This window comes from Mauremys mutica, chromosome 6 (genome assembly GCF_020497125.1).
Source record: "Mauremys mutica isolate MM-2020 ecotype Southern chromosome 6, ASM2049712v1, whole genome shotgun sequence".
NCBI classification, from domain to species: domain Eukaryota; kingdom Metazoa; phylum Chordata; order Testudines; family Geoemydidae; genus Mauremys; species Mauremys mutica.
This window is the reverse complement of record NC_059077.1, coordinates 99,529,181-99,544,814: the sequence shown is the minus strand read 5'-3', so window position 1 is coordinate 99,544,814 and position 15,634 is coordinate 99,529,181. Positions and strand designations below refer to the sequence as shown.

General features: G+C 40.9%; 1 protein-coding gene across 2 annotated transcripts in view; it reads right to left on the bottom strand.

Moving 5' to 3' along the window:
* Positions 1-15,634, bottom strand: part of SLC24A2 (solute carrier family 24 member 2) — a 204,641-nt gene that overhangs the window by 37,405 nt on the left and 151,602 nt on the right. For both annotated transcript variants that reach the window (XM_045020327.1, XM_045020328.1), the window contains 2 exons: positions 3,643-3,741; positions 1,560-1,666 (listed from right to left, as the gene is read on the bottom strand). In XM_045020327.1, the coding sequence (XP_044876262.1) occupies positions 1,560-1,666; positions 3,643-3,741 (206 nt within the window). The remainder of the gene's footprint in view (positions 1-1,559; positions 1,667-3,642; positions 3,742-15,634) is intronic.

Here is a 15,634-nt window from a genome sequence, read left to right as displayed (position 1 = left end):
TGACTTCAATGAGAGCTGGATCAAGTCCCTAATGAACAACAACAATTTTTGGTCTAGAAATATTAACCAGAGATCAGAGTAGAAATAAAACAATGGTGTTACTGTTCCAAAAGCCACCCTCCATAATACCCTCCACACATTTGAGCTGTCAAAATGAGATGCCATTCACAATAGATTGGGCAGGTGTTTAAATATGACTGTGCAGCTCTCTGACCCACTCAGTGGTGGGTCTTGTATATACCTATAGGCTCTCCTAGGTTCCTTGACTGGGGAAAAATAATCATCTTTACATATATCACACATCACCCATTTGTGGCATGAAATTGAGACACCGTTCATAGTAAAATGTGTAAATCTGTGATTCGTCCTCTCTTTTTTTACATGAGGGATGAAATAGTTAACAATGGTGACATTTGAATGGTCAGCAGTGGGCATCAGAGTTAACACCTCACCAAGACGAATGGGGCAGTTTACACCTTTCAGAGCTATTGTTCCAGGCTCCCTGCTCATCTCTGCAACTCAGTTACACTTAATTCTCGTATTTCAGGTTTTCTTCACCACCACAACTAGAGACTGTTTTATTTTCAAATTAAAAGATGAGATTCTGGGGAACATGATAATATCTTCAGAAAGGTTCTGGAATAGTGCATAGGCATGTATCAGCTGTTTCCAAGCCCTGAGATAAACCTTAAGGAAGGATGCCATTCTCTGCCATAAGAGGTCCGACTATGGCCTCAGTCCTGTAAACTTTTATCCACATACTTAATTTTCACTGACTTTAATGGGACTACAAAAATGTGTGAAGTTAAACATTTGCAGGATTGAGGCATTGTATGTATACTTCTCAAAAATAAACTCTTGGGCTGTGCTAAAGTAGTTAAAACATTTATTAAGGCTATTTTCTACCCTGACATTTTGCTTTTAATCAAAATCACTATTTTCCTACTGTAATTGTGAACTGTATCTTATCTCTTATAACTGCAGAGATAATTTTTGCTTGAAAATAGGCCACTCTCTCTCAAAATGGACCGTGTTCAAATTTTAATTAATATTTTTTGTAAAAATAAGACTTTTCATATTTGTAAGAGAATGGAAAATGCTTTCAAATTTCAAGGAATTTAAGTTTCAGTGTGACTACTTTATAGAAATGTGCAAAACAGCTGCCAGAATGAGGCTGAGGTGTCTAGGGTGGGAAGCAGTAGCAGAGTAGTGCTGAAGAGTAGAGCTCTAAGGTAACAACCGGGATAGCATTTTCCTGCAGTTTCCCAATGTGGAGCAACTTTTGCTAGAACTTACCTAAGGAAAATGCTAAGAATTTGTCTGCATAGTTTAAACTTAAAGTAAACCATGGTATGAACTTCAGTGCCAAGAATTGCTTTTTACGAGGTTTTCTCTCTCCATAGTGCCTTGAGCTGTAGCTTCAGGTCTAAGAACATGAAACAGCAAGATTCTACTTGGTAAAAGCCAACTCACTAGCTTTCCAAAATAGTAAAAACAGGCAGGAATATGTTTATCAGGGTAAAGAGAAAGAGAGAGAGAAAAAAATAAAAGACAGTAACCTCTTCAATTCCATGGGCAATGTTTCCATTTTGCACTGGTCCTGAACCATCATTTGGTGGTGTTACTTCAACTTCCACTTTTGTAGTATTTGGGAGTTCAATTTTTTCTGAAAAAAAAAACAGAACAAAGACACAGATAAAACACTGCACTCATATTTCAGTCTATTTGAATTATCAAGTGTTACAAGTGAACCGTTTATTTTTGTGTAATGCAATTCCTTTCCCTATGATCATTCAAGGAATCTTCTAAACAATGGGCATGTCAAAAATTCAGCTGTTATTATTAGATAAAGATGGTAATGGCCAGAAATCCTTGAACAATCAGAAGTCATGAGGAAGTGCTTCTAACAACAGCTGACACAATAAGACGTATTTTATCTGATGTTGCTGTACAAAGAAGTAAATATAGCTGTGTGGTTGCATTACTGCTGTACTCAGATTCGTCCTGAATTAAAATCTGAGATCACAGCAGCAGTGCAAAGTGCAGTATATCTGAGATTATTTAACTGCTTGTGGGCTATTTTCCTCAGCATTATGCAATATTAATAGAGTATTCCATCCAATTGCTTGACTCAGTGTCAAAGTGCATCTAGATACAGAGTAAGGTCATGGCAAGTGTCAAACTAATTCAGTTTTTACCAGATACATTTGATAATTTTTTCGTTTTTTTCCACTGCAATGAACATTAAGTGGTAAAGCAGTGGCTAAAAGAAACACGAAGGTGACTTAAGTTGTTGTTGTTTTAACAATGTATAAGTTTTGAGCTGAATATTCTTTTTGAAAAAAAAAAAAACAGAGTAAATGGGGTTGTGTAGGGGGTATATACGGGGCTGGGAAGCATGGTTTTTTTCCAATTCATAGTCAGGATATAGAGAAGCTGTGCAGCAAATCTGTGGCTGCTATTGCAGACTGCAGGTAACAGTACCCACTATACAACTAGTCCACAAACCTTTTTGGCTAGTGGATCAGCAGTGTGTACAAACCTATCAACCACAAGCCTGTTCCTCCTATGGCCCACCCCCCAGTCCTTTCCCCATAAGAAAGTTACCTTGCAGCAGTACTCTGCAGCAGGCTACTATGAACCCCTCATTGCAATCTCCCCCTTGCACAACAGAACCATTGCTATCAAGGTTTGTGTGTCAATGCAAGATAGGCAGGATTTGCCTCTGACAGACCACATCGCTTGCAGCAACAATCATAATACCTATCTGAAGGCAACATTTTGCTCTTAGATCCACACGATAGATCTCAAATCCTATATTCTCTTCTCTTCTCCTGGCAAGTGTGGAGATACAAGACCCACATAAAATGCACATTTATTTCAGGTGTATGGAAAATGTATGTAAGTGTCCAAACTGCACAGCTGGTGGATCTCAGTGAGTATTCTCCACATGCAGAGAGAACCCAATACCAGAGTCAAATGGCCTGGTAATGTTCTAAATAAATAAAGTATCACTGTCAAAATTTGGCCCTTATACCTGCCAAACATCAGTGAAGTCAATGGGGTTCCAGGGACATAACTGAGGATAGAATTTGTCTCCGTATTTTTATCAATCTTACTTTAGAACATTTCCAAAATTAGTGCTACATTCTTCTCTCCAACCTTGCACAACAGCTCTCTGGATGTTTTATTCTGTTTTCTCTCCATGCACAATTCTTCAGAATAGAATACATGGATGAGAGAGGAAAATTTAGCCCTATTTGGCTCAAATGGCTGACTCTAATGGCCTACCAGAAATGAATGGGTCAAAATCCAGAGTAAATCATGTAATGTCACTGGAGTTATTCTGCATTTACACATGTACAGCTTGAATCTGACCCACTGTATGAAATGGTCCATTGGGCAAACTATGAGCCAGATTTTTTACTCAATTATACCAGTCCAACCCATTTGGAGTTGCAGGTGCTAAGCATCTCTGAAAATCAGGTTCCCATTTGAGAGTCCAGATACGGATTTAGAGGGGTAACTTCAGGCACTCAAGGCTGAAAAAATGTAGGTTTATTTATTTTCTTGAGTAAGTAAAGTAACACATAGCAAATATACTCCAAACAATAAGAAATAATTCTGTACTCTTATACTTACCAGCATGATTAGCAGCCCCGTTCCGTCTTTCACTGTCTTCCACCTGGCACTTCTTTTTGGCAATCTTATGAAGAATTGAGGCCTTCTCTTTGAACTTTCCTAAAAGAAAACATTGTCATTGTTCAAGTGCAGCCATTCTGTGATGCTACATTTCTCTGTAATAACGTCCAGCTTTTGCTCTATAAATCAAAACCAAGAATTAATTTCTATCCATCCCAAATAGTTAGTTAGTGGTACATTCTTAAACTCATTATTAAACATTGTTTGACATTCATGCATATGCATATTTTTGTTTCTTACAGAGTTAAGAATTTAAAAAGATGTTTGTTCATGCCCTAAAACTCAAAGAGAATGAAAACATATATTATTTTTCTGGTGATACAAATAATCAAGTTTGCATAACAAAAGTACTAGTATAAAAAATGAAAGATGAATAGCAAATAAATAAAAATGCTATAACTAAAAACCACATTTCTTGTCTGATATAGGAACATAGGAATTGCCATACTAGATGAGCTCTGTGGTCCATCTAGTCCAGTATTTTGTCCCCAGTACTGATCAGTACCAGATACTTCTGAAAAAATGTAAGAATTCCGATAATGAACAATTTCTAAATAACCTTTCCATAGGCTAATTTTATTCCCAATCCCTGCCAGTTAGTGCTACATTGTTCTCCACAATCTTGTACAATAGCTCTCTGCATGTCATGTAATGGTTGGTTTATGCCCTGTGGTATCATAGTTTATGTTCCTTGTATGTTTTTATGCTAATATATGTGTTTATGATTTCTCTCTTCTGTCCCCTTCCTCCCTCATTGTAAATATTACTGATCAAGTAGAATGCAGGCTTAATTCAAAACAAACATATGACATGAAAGTCATATCCTACAATTCTTGCTCTCCCTAAACTCCCACTGAAATCAGCTGGAGTTTTGGGGGTGCAGACACTTGCATGGTTTAGGACAAAAAGGTATTTCATTAAAATCAAGCAATACTACCCAAAGGATACATTCCGTCAATTAACTACAGAAAGAAAAGAGACGCCAGGCATAAACAAACTTTGATTTAAATTAGAATGTCACCATTTCCAAACGTAAGTCATAATTATAATAAAATCAGCCTGTGCTGTTTACATGAAATGGACAAATTAATCAGAGGTCTAAAATAAAATAAAATAAATACCGCCTCTGCTCGCCCCCTTAAAAAAATTGGGAATGTTTAGGAAGCTGGATACCATAATGGAATAATTACACGCTAATGCGCCAACAGGTCAGCAACAATTATTTATGTGGGAATGGAATAAATGGTTAACCACAATCCACCTGCTGAGAAAAAATAATAAAAGAATCTTATGAAAAGTCATGAGCTTTGCCTTTTCAGTTGCACGTATTATTCCAGAAACATCACACTGTAAAATAAAGTGTTCAGCCAGAAGAACAGTAGGGAATATCATAGGCAGTTTCTTGTTCAGTTGCTAAAAAAATGTGTATGGGGATTTTGAAATTCTTTGCTATATAGTGCAGAAGGTGAAACAGAACCATCTGCAGAACAGTGGCAGTGAAAAGTAAGAGGCCAGCTCACCTCTTTATTGTGCAGGGTCAATGCCAGAGAATATAATTCAAAGACATAGAGGAAGAAGAGACAGAAAGTTGAATGAAGAAAAAAGGATAGAGAAAGGGAAGAGTCTGTAGTGTGAGATGAACTGAAGAGATGAATTGTTTAGCCTAACCAAAAGAAGGCTGAGGGGAGATGTGATTGCTCTTTATAAATATATCAGAGGGATAAATATCAGGGAGGGAGAGGAATTGTTTAAGCTTAGTACCAATGTGGACACAAGAACAAATGGATATAAACTGGACACTAGGAAGTTTAGACTTGAAATTAGACGAAGGTTTCTAAGCATTAGAGGAGTGAAGTTCTGGAACAGCCTTCCAATGGGAGTAGTGGGGGCAAAAGACATATCCGGCTTCAAGACTAAGCTTGATAAGTTTATGGAGGGCAGGGGCAGCTCCAGGCCCCAGCACGCCAAGCGCGTGCTTGGGACGGCATGCTGCGAGGGGCGCTCTGCCGGTCGGGTGGCAGGCAGGGTCCCTTCGGCGGCATGCCTGCGGAGGGTCCGCTGGTCCTGCGGCTTTGGTGGACCTCCCACAGGACCTCCTGCCGGCAAGTGGCAGAGTGCCCCCCCGTGGCATGACGCCATGCTTGGGGTGGCGAAATGTATAGAACCGCCCCTGATGGAGGGATGGTATTTAATTCATCTTTGATTATTAGCAGATAAATATGCCCAATGGTCTGTGAAGGGATGTTAGATGGGGTGGGATTTGAGTTACTACAGAGAATTCTTTCCTGGGTGCTGGCTGGTGAGTCTTGCCCACATGCTCAGGGTTTAACTGATCACCATATTTGGGGTTGGGAAGGAATTTTCCTCCAGGGAAGATTGGCAGAGGCCCTGGAGGTTTTTCACCTTTCACCCTCCCAACCCTCACCCCTGCCATCCCAGTCCTGAGCTCTCCCCCCCACCCGCACCCTCTGGCACCCCAGCCCTGTGCTCCCCTTCCCACACCCTGTGCTGCCCCAGCTCTGGGCTCCCTCCTTCCCCCCCACCAGTGCCCTCTCACCCACACACCCCCTGCTGCCCCAGCCCTGGGCTCTGTCCCCTCCACCCACACCCCCTGCCGTCCCAGCCCTGGGTTCTCCCCCCACCCACCTGCACCCTCCTTCCACCCCAGCCCTGGGCTACTGGTAACTTGCTCCCAGGGCGGGTCATCCAGCAGCAAGTTTGGATGTGCACAGAACACAGACAGGATTGGTTCCCATATGGTTACAGAACTGCAGTAAAGTGGAACAATTTTCAGCTTGTGTGATTGGAGGATATCTGGATGCATATTATAAGACTGTCCTCCATAAATGAGGAAAAGTTGAGGTGCCTTTATTATTCTTTTGTTCCACTCTTTGTTTCTATGGGGAATTTGCCAATGCAATATCACTGTCTTCCTTTTAAACAAATAAAACTAAAAAAAAAAGGCAATGGCTGTTGAAAATAGCAATTCCAGTCCTAAAAACCACTGGGAAGCATTTCTTGCTCAATTTTATCCTACTTTTTCTACAGCAAATCACAGTGTATCAGTATATTTGATTTGGGAGAAATGAAGTAACAGCTGCCCAAATTGAGCTTGAGCACGCCTGAATTTTGAGAGGTTCAGATCTGGAAGGCAGATTCCCTTTCTGAATATTAGCTAAATCTGGAAAGGAAAAGTCAATTTCTGCTTCCATAGCTCAGAAGTGGAAATCCTCCTAAGTGCCTGGTACTGTATCTAAAGCTTCCCAGGTCCAGAGCCTCCCTTCCCTTACTTTTCATTTTAAATTCTAGTGGGATTCACATACCTCCCTTACTAGGCTTCAGATAGAGAGGGGCACTGTCCATTTAGTCCACCCAAATCCTTCTTTGGGGGCTACAAGGTGAGGTCACACCAGTATCCCTAATCCAGTCTGGGGATGTCTTCTAAAGGGGATATCTGGGCCAAAGCCTTCTACTCTTTGGGCACACTTGTTCCCCATTCACAGTGCCACCCCGCTCTAGCAGTGAGCTCTCCATTCACAGCAAGCTGCAACTTGAGGTTTCAGCTACCATACTCCCTCCCTTTCCTGTTGATAGCGGCCAAGGGAATGCTGGGAAATGTAGTGCTTTCCCTGCTCCAGGGCTGGCTTTATAGGCAGGGAGCTAACCAAGGAACTACAGCTCCCAGGGCCCCCTGTTGGTTCTCAGCTCACAGGCTGGATCCCTGCCAGCTGCCGCCCCTGCAAATGGGCTGTCCCAAGCAGATGCTTGCTTTGCTGGTGCCTAGAGCTGCCCCTGTGTTCATGCTATTTTATGATAGTTCCTTCAGCAAGAATCATAGAAATTGGTGATGGAAAAAGCCTATTAGACTATCATCTAATCCATAGGTGTAGTTACATGAGAAGGCTGAACTGGGTTAATTTAAAGTGTGATTTTAAACTAGTTTGGTTAAACCAGTGCAAACACCTTCGTAGAGGCTCTTATTTGAGTGCAAGAATGGCTTTGTGTGGTTTAGTTTTTGTCAATTAGGAATGGGTTTAAACCAGACCGAACTAAGCCACTCTTAGGCCTGGTCTACACTAGGAGTTTATGTCGAATTTAGCAGCGTTAATTCGACTTAACTGTGCACCCGTCCACACGAGGAAGCTAATTAGTTCGACCTAGAGGGCTCTTTAGTTCGAATTCTGTACTCCTCCCCGACGAGGGGAGTAGTGCTAAATTCGACATGGCTATGTCGAATTAGGCTATGTGTGGACGGAAATCAACCTTAGCAGCTGTGGGAGCTATCCCACAGTGCACCACTCTGTTGACGCTCTGGACAGCAGTCCGAGCTTGGATGTTCTGACCAGCCACACAGGAAATGCCCAGGGAAAATTTGACATGCTCCGGCGCCTTGTGGATGTTCTGCAGGACCGCAGGCAGGAGGACAGAGCCCCCCTGCACTGTATCTGCAACCGCCCTCCCCCGCCACAAAGTCCCAAACCCCCCTCACCCAAAGTAACAAGAAGGAGGGGTGACAGGGGCCGTGAAAACTGTCACTGCACCCCTGCAGAGTGCACAAATACAAGAAGGCTCTCATTCCCTAAATGTTGAGAAGTCCTTCCCTTCCTGGCTCACCGAAGCCCCAATCCCAGTTTCATCCCCTAACTGTGTAGTTGATTATTAAAAGTAGTTTGCTGTTAATTACTATTTCCGTTAAGTTTTTCTATAGAAGACTGTCTATGAAGGGTGGGGAAAGGGGGTTGTTAATTGCATAGGACAGTCACCTTTACCAGGGTACAGACACGGGGGCAGGATCAACAGCAGGTCACACACACAGTGCAGTCAGTAGGCACCCTGGTCGGTCTGGGAGGTGTTTTCCATGTTCTGTGTGGGTGGGGGGTACGTGACTTTGTGGCATGGGAGGGCGGTTACAGAACTTATGCAGCGATCCTTGTCCCAGACCACAGAGCCACACAGCAGGGGAATCTGTAACCGTCCTCCCCCGCCACAAGGTCAAGTAGCCCCCGCACACAGAGTCCCGAAAAGGAGGGATGGCAGGCTCCGTTGAAACAACCAGTCCGGCACTGCAGACCGCTCTAGGAGCAGGAGCCTGTCATTCCTCGAGTGTAGAAGCGGTGTTAACATCACTGCACACCCTACCCACCACAGTCTGCGTCCCTGTTTCAACCCTTTAACGCGAATTCATTAATAAAGAAAATGTTGTTAATTAACAATGTTCCATTAACTTTATTTTTAAACGTGTGTTGGAAGGGGGGAAACGTGGTGAACGGGGTATGTAACCACAGAAGAAAGTCAACAGTAACTGAAGCAGGGGCAGGTTCAGCTTCTCTGCAAAGAAACTGAACAGTCACAGGTTACCCTGCTCCCTGAGGAACCTAGCTTTCAAAGCCTCCCGGATGCACAGCGCTTCCTGCTGGGCTCTTCTAATTGCACGGCTGTCTGGCTGAGCGTAATCAGCAGCCAGGCAATTTGCCTCAACCTCCCATCCCACCATAAAGGTCTCCCCCTTGCTCTCACAGAGATTGTGGAGCACACAGCAAGCTGCAATAACAATGGGGATATTGGTTTTGCTGAGATCCGAGCGAGTCAGTAAGCTCCTCCATCTCCCCTTGAGACGTCCGAAAGCACGTTGAATGATGACAGTTACCCAAGACCACCCTCGACACATTTTTCCCCCCAGCATGCATTGTGGGCAGAATTCAAATGGGCAGCGGGGACTGCGGGAACTGTGGGATAGCTTCCCACAGTGCACCGCTTCCAGTGTCGACGCTTGCCCCGTTAGTGTGGACTCACAAAGCCGAATTAGTGTCCTTAGTGTGGACACACAAATTCGACTTTGTAAGGTCGATTCCACAAATTCGAATTAAGTTAAATCGAACTAATCTGGTAGTGTAGACATACCCTTAAACTGAACTAAAGCTGCCCACACTTTTGCACTAGTTTGATATCAGTTTAAAAACTGGTTTAAATTAAACCAGTGCAACTTTCTGCTGTAGACCAGGCCCATCTTTCTCCCAGTGCCAGGTTTGTCTCTCCGATATATTTTCTAACCTACTTTTAAATGTCCAAAGAGATGAAGTATCCATCACTCCCTTTGCAAGATTATTCTATGGCCAGAGATCACTTCAAGGAAGTGCTTCTTAACATTAAAAGAAAATGTTATCTTTTCTACTTTTTGTCCAGTAATCCTAGTTATGACCATTATATCACTCTACCTCCTTCTTCTCCATCCTTGGGGCCACAATGTGAATGGCCTCGCACTGGTGCCCAAAGGGGTGGGGCCAGCCAGCAAGTACATAGTAGAGAGACTATCCCAGGTGATCACCTGTGCACTGAGGAGGGGTGGGAGGAAGATGGGGTAATGCCTCCCCCAAACTCCAGTATGGGGAGTTTGCCAGGCACAGGAGGAGTGCATGATGCACCCTTTCACAGAGGGACAGAGCCCCACAAGGAATCCTGACTGAGCCAGAGTGCTTCTAATCATTTGCACTTGGCAAAACGCTTAAAACTTTTCATTTCAGACCTGGATTTTGTCACAGTTAACCATGCCTTTGTCACTTCAAGTTTGGATTAGTGCAGTACACCCTAAATGGGGCTTGTATTACACCTATGCTCTATGATTTGTATTGATCACCAAATTATTTCTAGGGGAGTTTAAGGTCTGGGTTTTGCTCTACAAAGAACTAGGTGCTGTGGGACTAATTATCTGAGACACTGCTCCTCCCCTCATAAAATACTATGACAGTTGAGATCAGCCAAAATGCTTGACTTCATAGACCCCTGGGAAGCACAGGTGACCTAGAATCATTTCCCACCCCTTGGGTTGATATAATCTAGATCTAATGACCTACAAGAAAAGCTACAGGGTTCATCTGCTTTCTTACGCTTTATCCATGGGGTGAGGGATGTTGAATAGTTTGGGAAGGGAGATAAAAGGAAGGAGGAGGAGGGGAGAGAAGTCTAAGCACTGCTCTACATTCATTATAATTTAATTAGGGCTTCCCTACACATGAAAATTAATCTAGAATATGATAGAGTGTGAATTTAAAATGGATTAGCTATTCCCGATTAACACCACATATAGATGCTCTTATTTCAGAATTAAAGCACCTTATTCTGAATTATCTTAATCAGTGGAATTCCAGAATAAGAGCAACCACATATGGCGTTATCAGGAATATTTTAGGGACATACATGGTTTTCCCATGGCACCTCTTTTCCAGTTGTGCCCCTTCAGCAGCAGAGTGCTGTGGTTCTGAGTAGTTATGATGATGTACGCTTTTCTTCTTTAAACAGAAAATTAAAGAAGGGAAAAAATGTGTAGGAGTGTCCATGTGCATGCATGTGTGAGATACAGAAGATGAGTGACTGTAAAAATACAATTCACCTATTAGGTGATCCTTGCATTCTTTCTAAAAATATGTAAAACTCAGTGACAGCTTGGTGCCTTATTACTGTAATTAGAATTCATTCTGAAGAACAAAAAGGGACAGGACAGACACTTTTCCCCATTTCTTTTTAGTGTAGAACAATGACCCTCAACTTTTAACAGGCGAAGAGTCACTAGTTCATTAAACAGAAGGCCCAACTCTTCATTCCTTGTGAGTGAAAAGCTCCCCGTGACTTCAGAAAGTCCCCAAAATAATTACACATCATACACTGCCCAGTCCTGCAAGGAGTCAATGGAGATTGTGCATGCTCCCCATCTCTTAGGAGGTGCCCAGGTTCAGGCCCACAATATACAAATGTATATATAATGATTATATCAGAAAGAAATTCTATCTCCTCTTAGTTTGCTATCACGGAGTAAATGTGGATTCAATCCTTCCATCTGTGTGCTTTCTGAGGGGTTGTGTTTCAGTTTCTGTATCTTTAAAAAACAAAGTAGTTGCCATCTTCGTTAGGACCTTTCACGATACCTTATTCATACATGAAAAAAGAACCACATTCTAGGCTAGGCAGAAAAGCCACCTGCTTGAGCACCATTGCTCTGGGCATTTTGAGTAAACTCATCGTTGGAGGGCAAGAGAACTGATTCAGTGAGATACTGAGGTCAATCAAAAGGATGTCTTGGCCAACGAAGCATGTGAAGCAATTCATTTAGATCAAAGGTCCATACAGAACTACCGATCCATTCAAGACTTACTTGGTAAAATGATTGTAAAAAGAGGAAAAGCAAAATAGGCATTCTGTGGCTAATTTCTGTCTGTGATCAGGACAAGCCCAGGACTGAGTATGGCAATAACTGCATTTAGAGAGCCATTAGTGAGACAGGTCAGACTGAGTTTGCATTAAGATGCTGTACAATCAATATATTTGGCTTTCAAATGGCTGTTTTGATGATACATCAAGAAATATCCATTTTGATGAATTCTGTTTTTTTTAAAAATCAATAAATGTACCATTTATTTACCTTTCAACTCCCTTGTTCTCCATTAACCTCTGATAAAATGCAAAAAGCTGCACTTATGCAGTCTAAGGCTGTAGATAAGAACTCAAAAGTCAGGAAATGATAGAGTTCAGGTTGCCCATACAACTTTAACTCTGTCCATTAGTGCTTATGCCTTATGATAGAATGTAATTACTGACTAAAGTCTCTGAGCTGTGCTTTGCAGTATTTCTCTTTCTTTTACTCCTCCGCTATTTCTTGAAACTTTGACCTTTTCACTCTTCTGGCAAAGAGGGTGAAATCATTTCCCTACTAAAGTCAATGGCAAAATTCCCATTGGCTTTAATGGAGAATGTTCAGACTTACAGCACGTATTTGTATGGGAGACTGCTAATCACAGACCTCCACTTTTGAAAACTTATGGTACCTCTTCTCTTCCAGATATGCACAAATTTTGGGGTGATAATTATTTCACACTGCACAAAGATTTGTTCAGTCATGTAGTGCAACATTCTTCACAGAGACAAACAGTCCCACAGACCTTACTATTCTTTCATGGGAGTGGGGCACAGTCACCCCAGAATCATAAAAAGCTTGGAATACACTTTAGACACCTGCTACTGGCCAATTAGAGGGAAAATATATTGCCAAGTTTTGTCCTCAGCACACTATTTGCCTGTCTAGCCCATGAATCTTGGTTCAAAGAACTTATAAAACATATGTCTTCTACAAGACTCTTCCAAAGGTTCACTGCAGATATCACTAAACCTCCATTGATTCCCAAAGGTAACAAATGTATGCGTTTGCTACTGAGAATTGTTTTCACTAATTTGTTAATTTATATCCTATGCCTTATTAGAAAGCCTCCACCATCACTAAATATTTATATAAGTATTACAGTCATGATCAAGGTGTGCTGGAATCCTTACATTAATTGAATCCAATCCAATAATTGCAATTGGAACTGAGTTTCTTTTGTAAGTCCAATTGTAGCACACCTCTAAAATATACCAAAAAGTCACACTGGCTTCAAAATTGGTAAGCTAAATATGGAACAGTTCTATAAAATCTGTTCTACAACATCTCAAATAGATACTTATTTTATATAGTGAAAAAATGTTTCTTCAATGAGCCATATGAGCTGGAAAAGTGAACAGAAAAGACCAAAACACAGAAACCAGAAACCATATTTTGTGATTCAAAAAACAAAGCAAAACAAAAGAAATAAAAACACAAATAGGGTTAATGCCTACAAAAAAGAGTCGGATGCACAAAAAGCTACTTACAAAGCAGGTACCTTTCTGACTGCTTTGGAATTTAAAATTAACGGATTTGTTGCTAATCTTTTGAGGTGCTAGTCTCTCACCTTCTGAATTCAGCAAGAGCTGAAGGTAGACAGCCTCTATCACGATTTGGATTCCAATAGAACAGTCCCAAGAAATCTACTCACAGGCTCGCAACTTTACAGCAAAAGCTATACGAGGGAGTGGGTTACAAAAGGAATCCTGCAATGTGATAACACACCTGTTGCTGTGTTTTATTTAATGCACTAAGTAATGTATAAGGCTCAGAAAGGATGACAAAAGGAGATGTGATGTAAAATATAGCAAATGGAGATTCTATTTTGTGAAAATTCCAAATGGAAAACACTAAAATACCACACTTTGATCTAAATTAAATTTCTAGAACACTATCTCCTGTTTGGTTTTTTTTTGGAAGTTATGCAGAAACAATGATGACAGATCTCTTTGGGAAGCTAAAAGGAATCATAGGGTCTCATCAGTATTAATGTTGCTACAAAGAAAACAAACAAAAAGAACTTATTATTTCCTTACTTTCTTTATTGGTAGAAAATGTATAGTATGGTCTCAGATGATATAGCTGTATTACCTAAAGTACATGAAGCTTTGGGATGGAAATTGCATTATGCCAATCCATAAAGGGTGCTTTCTAAGATGACATTTTTCTAGGTTCTTTTAATATCAATAACACACTACATGCAGCATATGTATGGTAATACATAGCAGTTACCTACTTTATTCATAGTATATTTATAGGAATAATTTCTCTCATGTATTTATACTTTATTACTGCAAGACTAAAGAAAAATCAGAAGATCATGAATGTAGTAATTGTAGCATTTTTTTCAAATGGTATACTTAATAAATATTTTAAAATTAAAGAAATCCCACCAACCTCTTCAACCCTCAGCCCATAATAAGAAATGAAGTAAATACCTTTATTGAAACAAATATCTAAGATGAGATTTTCTGCAAAAGGCTTAAATGTAAATGTCATAGCTTAGTGAGTTGGGTTAATGAGCCACTGAAGGAAATTGGGTGGTGTATTTAAACAAATTAGCCACCAATTTATGTCAAGCAAAAGCTCCTTTCAAGCAAAAGAGTTTATATTATAAATCGTTGCTACCTAGACAATTTCATACAAGCTAACTGCATCTGGATGCTAGCTTTGAATGGACACCGGGCTGAGTTTGCATCTCCAGTAGTAAAGAGTTTACTGTGTTTGGGTTTGTCTAGACTGAGAAAATAAATCAGCTTTGTAAACACACTCACACACACATTTTAACTAAGAAATTTGAACATGACTTTGTACCTAGCATAGACACCTTTGCACCTAGCATAGACAGAGAGATCTATGTTTAAAATGGATTAGTTGGTCATTGTGTCTTCTAGGCATGGGCTGACCATGAGCAGCAAACATATTTCAAACAAATCCCAGTCTGAACTAACTCTTCAGGGTGTTGGTTAAACACACTGAGACACACCTCATGAGGCAGTGTGTCTATTCTTCACCTTTGTTCAAAGAGACCAGAATTACATACATAATGTGAATAAAAAATACTGGCATATGCTGGTTCTTTGTCTACTCATTTCTTTTCCAGAAAGGAAAAGACTTTCTCCAGAAGCCCATATCCTTAATTAACTATTCAGAAGCTATGACAACATATTTAAAAATGTGTTAGAAATCCATCTTGAGTGGAACCTAACGACAACTAAACTTGTCTACATTAGTGCAACAAAAAGCCTTGGAAAAGCTTTCAAAACATTTACAAATGCAAATATTATGCAAATTTTAAAGTTCCAAAGTAGGCAAACAGTACTTCCAAAAATCATCAGTTCCTCCTCAAATCTATCACGTATCCTGATTATGGATATATAAATCCTCCCACTTAAGTATATTGAGTCTCTCTTTTCCCTCTTTATTTTCCCACTCCTCCCAACACATTACTTTTCTTTCCTCTGCTGTTCTTAACCATCAATTCTATTTCTCCCTGTAATTCATTAGTGCACACACCTCCAGGCTCTCCCTTTCAGTTCCTCCTCCTTTCAATGTACCCCTTAAGCAAGGCTCCTGCCTTAGCAATTGCTGTTGTTATACCGCAGCTCCCTCCCCTCTCTCCCTTCCCCCGATGGTTACTCATCCCAAGGCCTGGTCAAAAGTTTTCCATTCAAACATTTGTTCACTAGAAAATGGGGTTTTCAACTAAATGAAAGTTTTTGCAAAAAGTATGTACTATCCTCA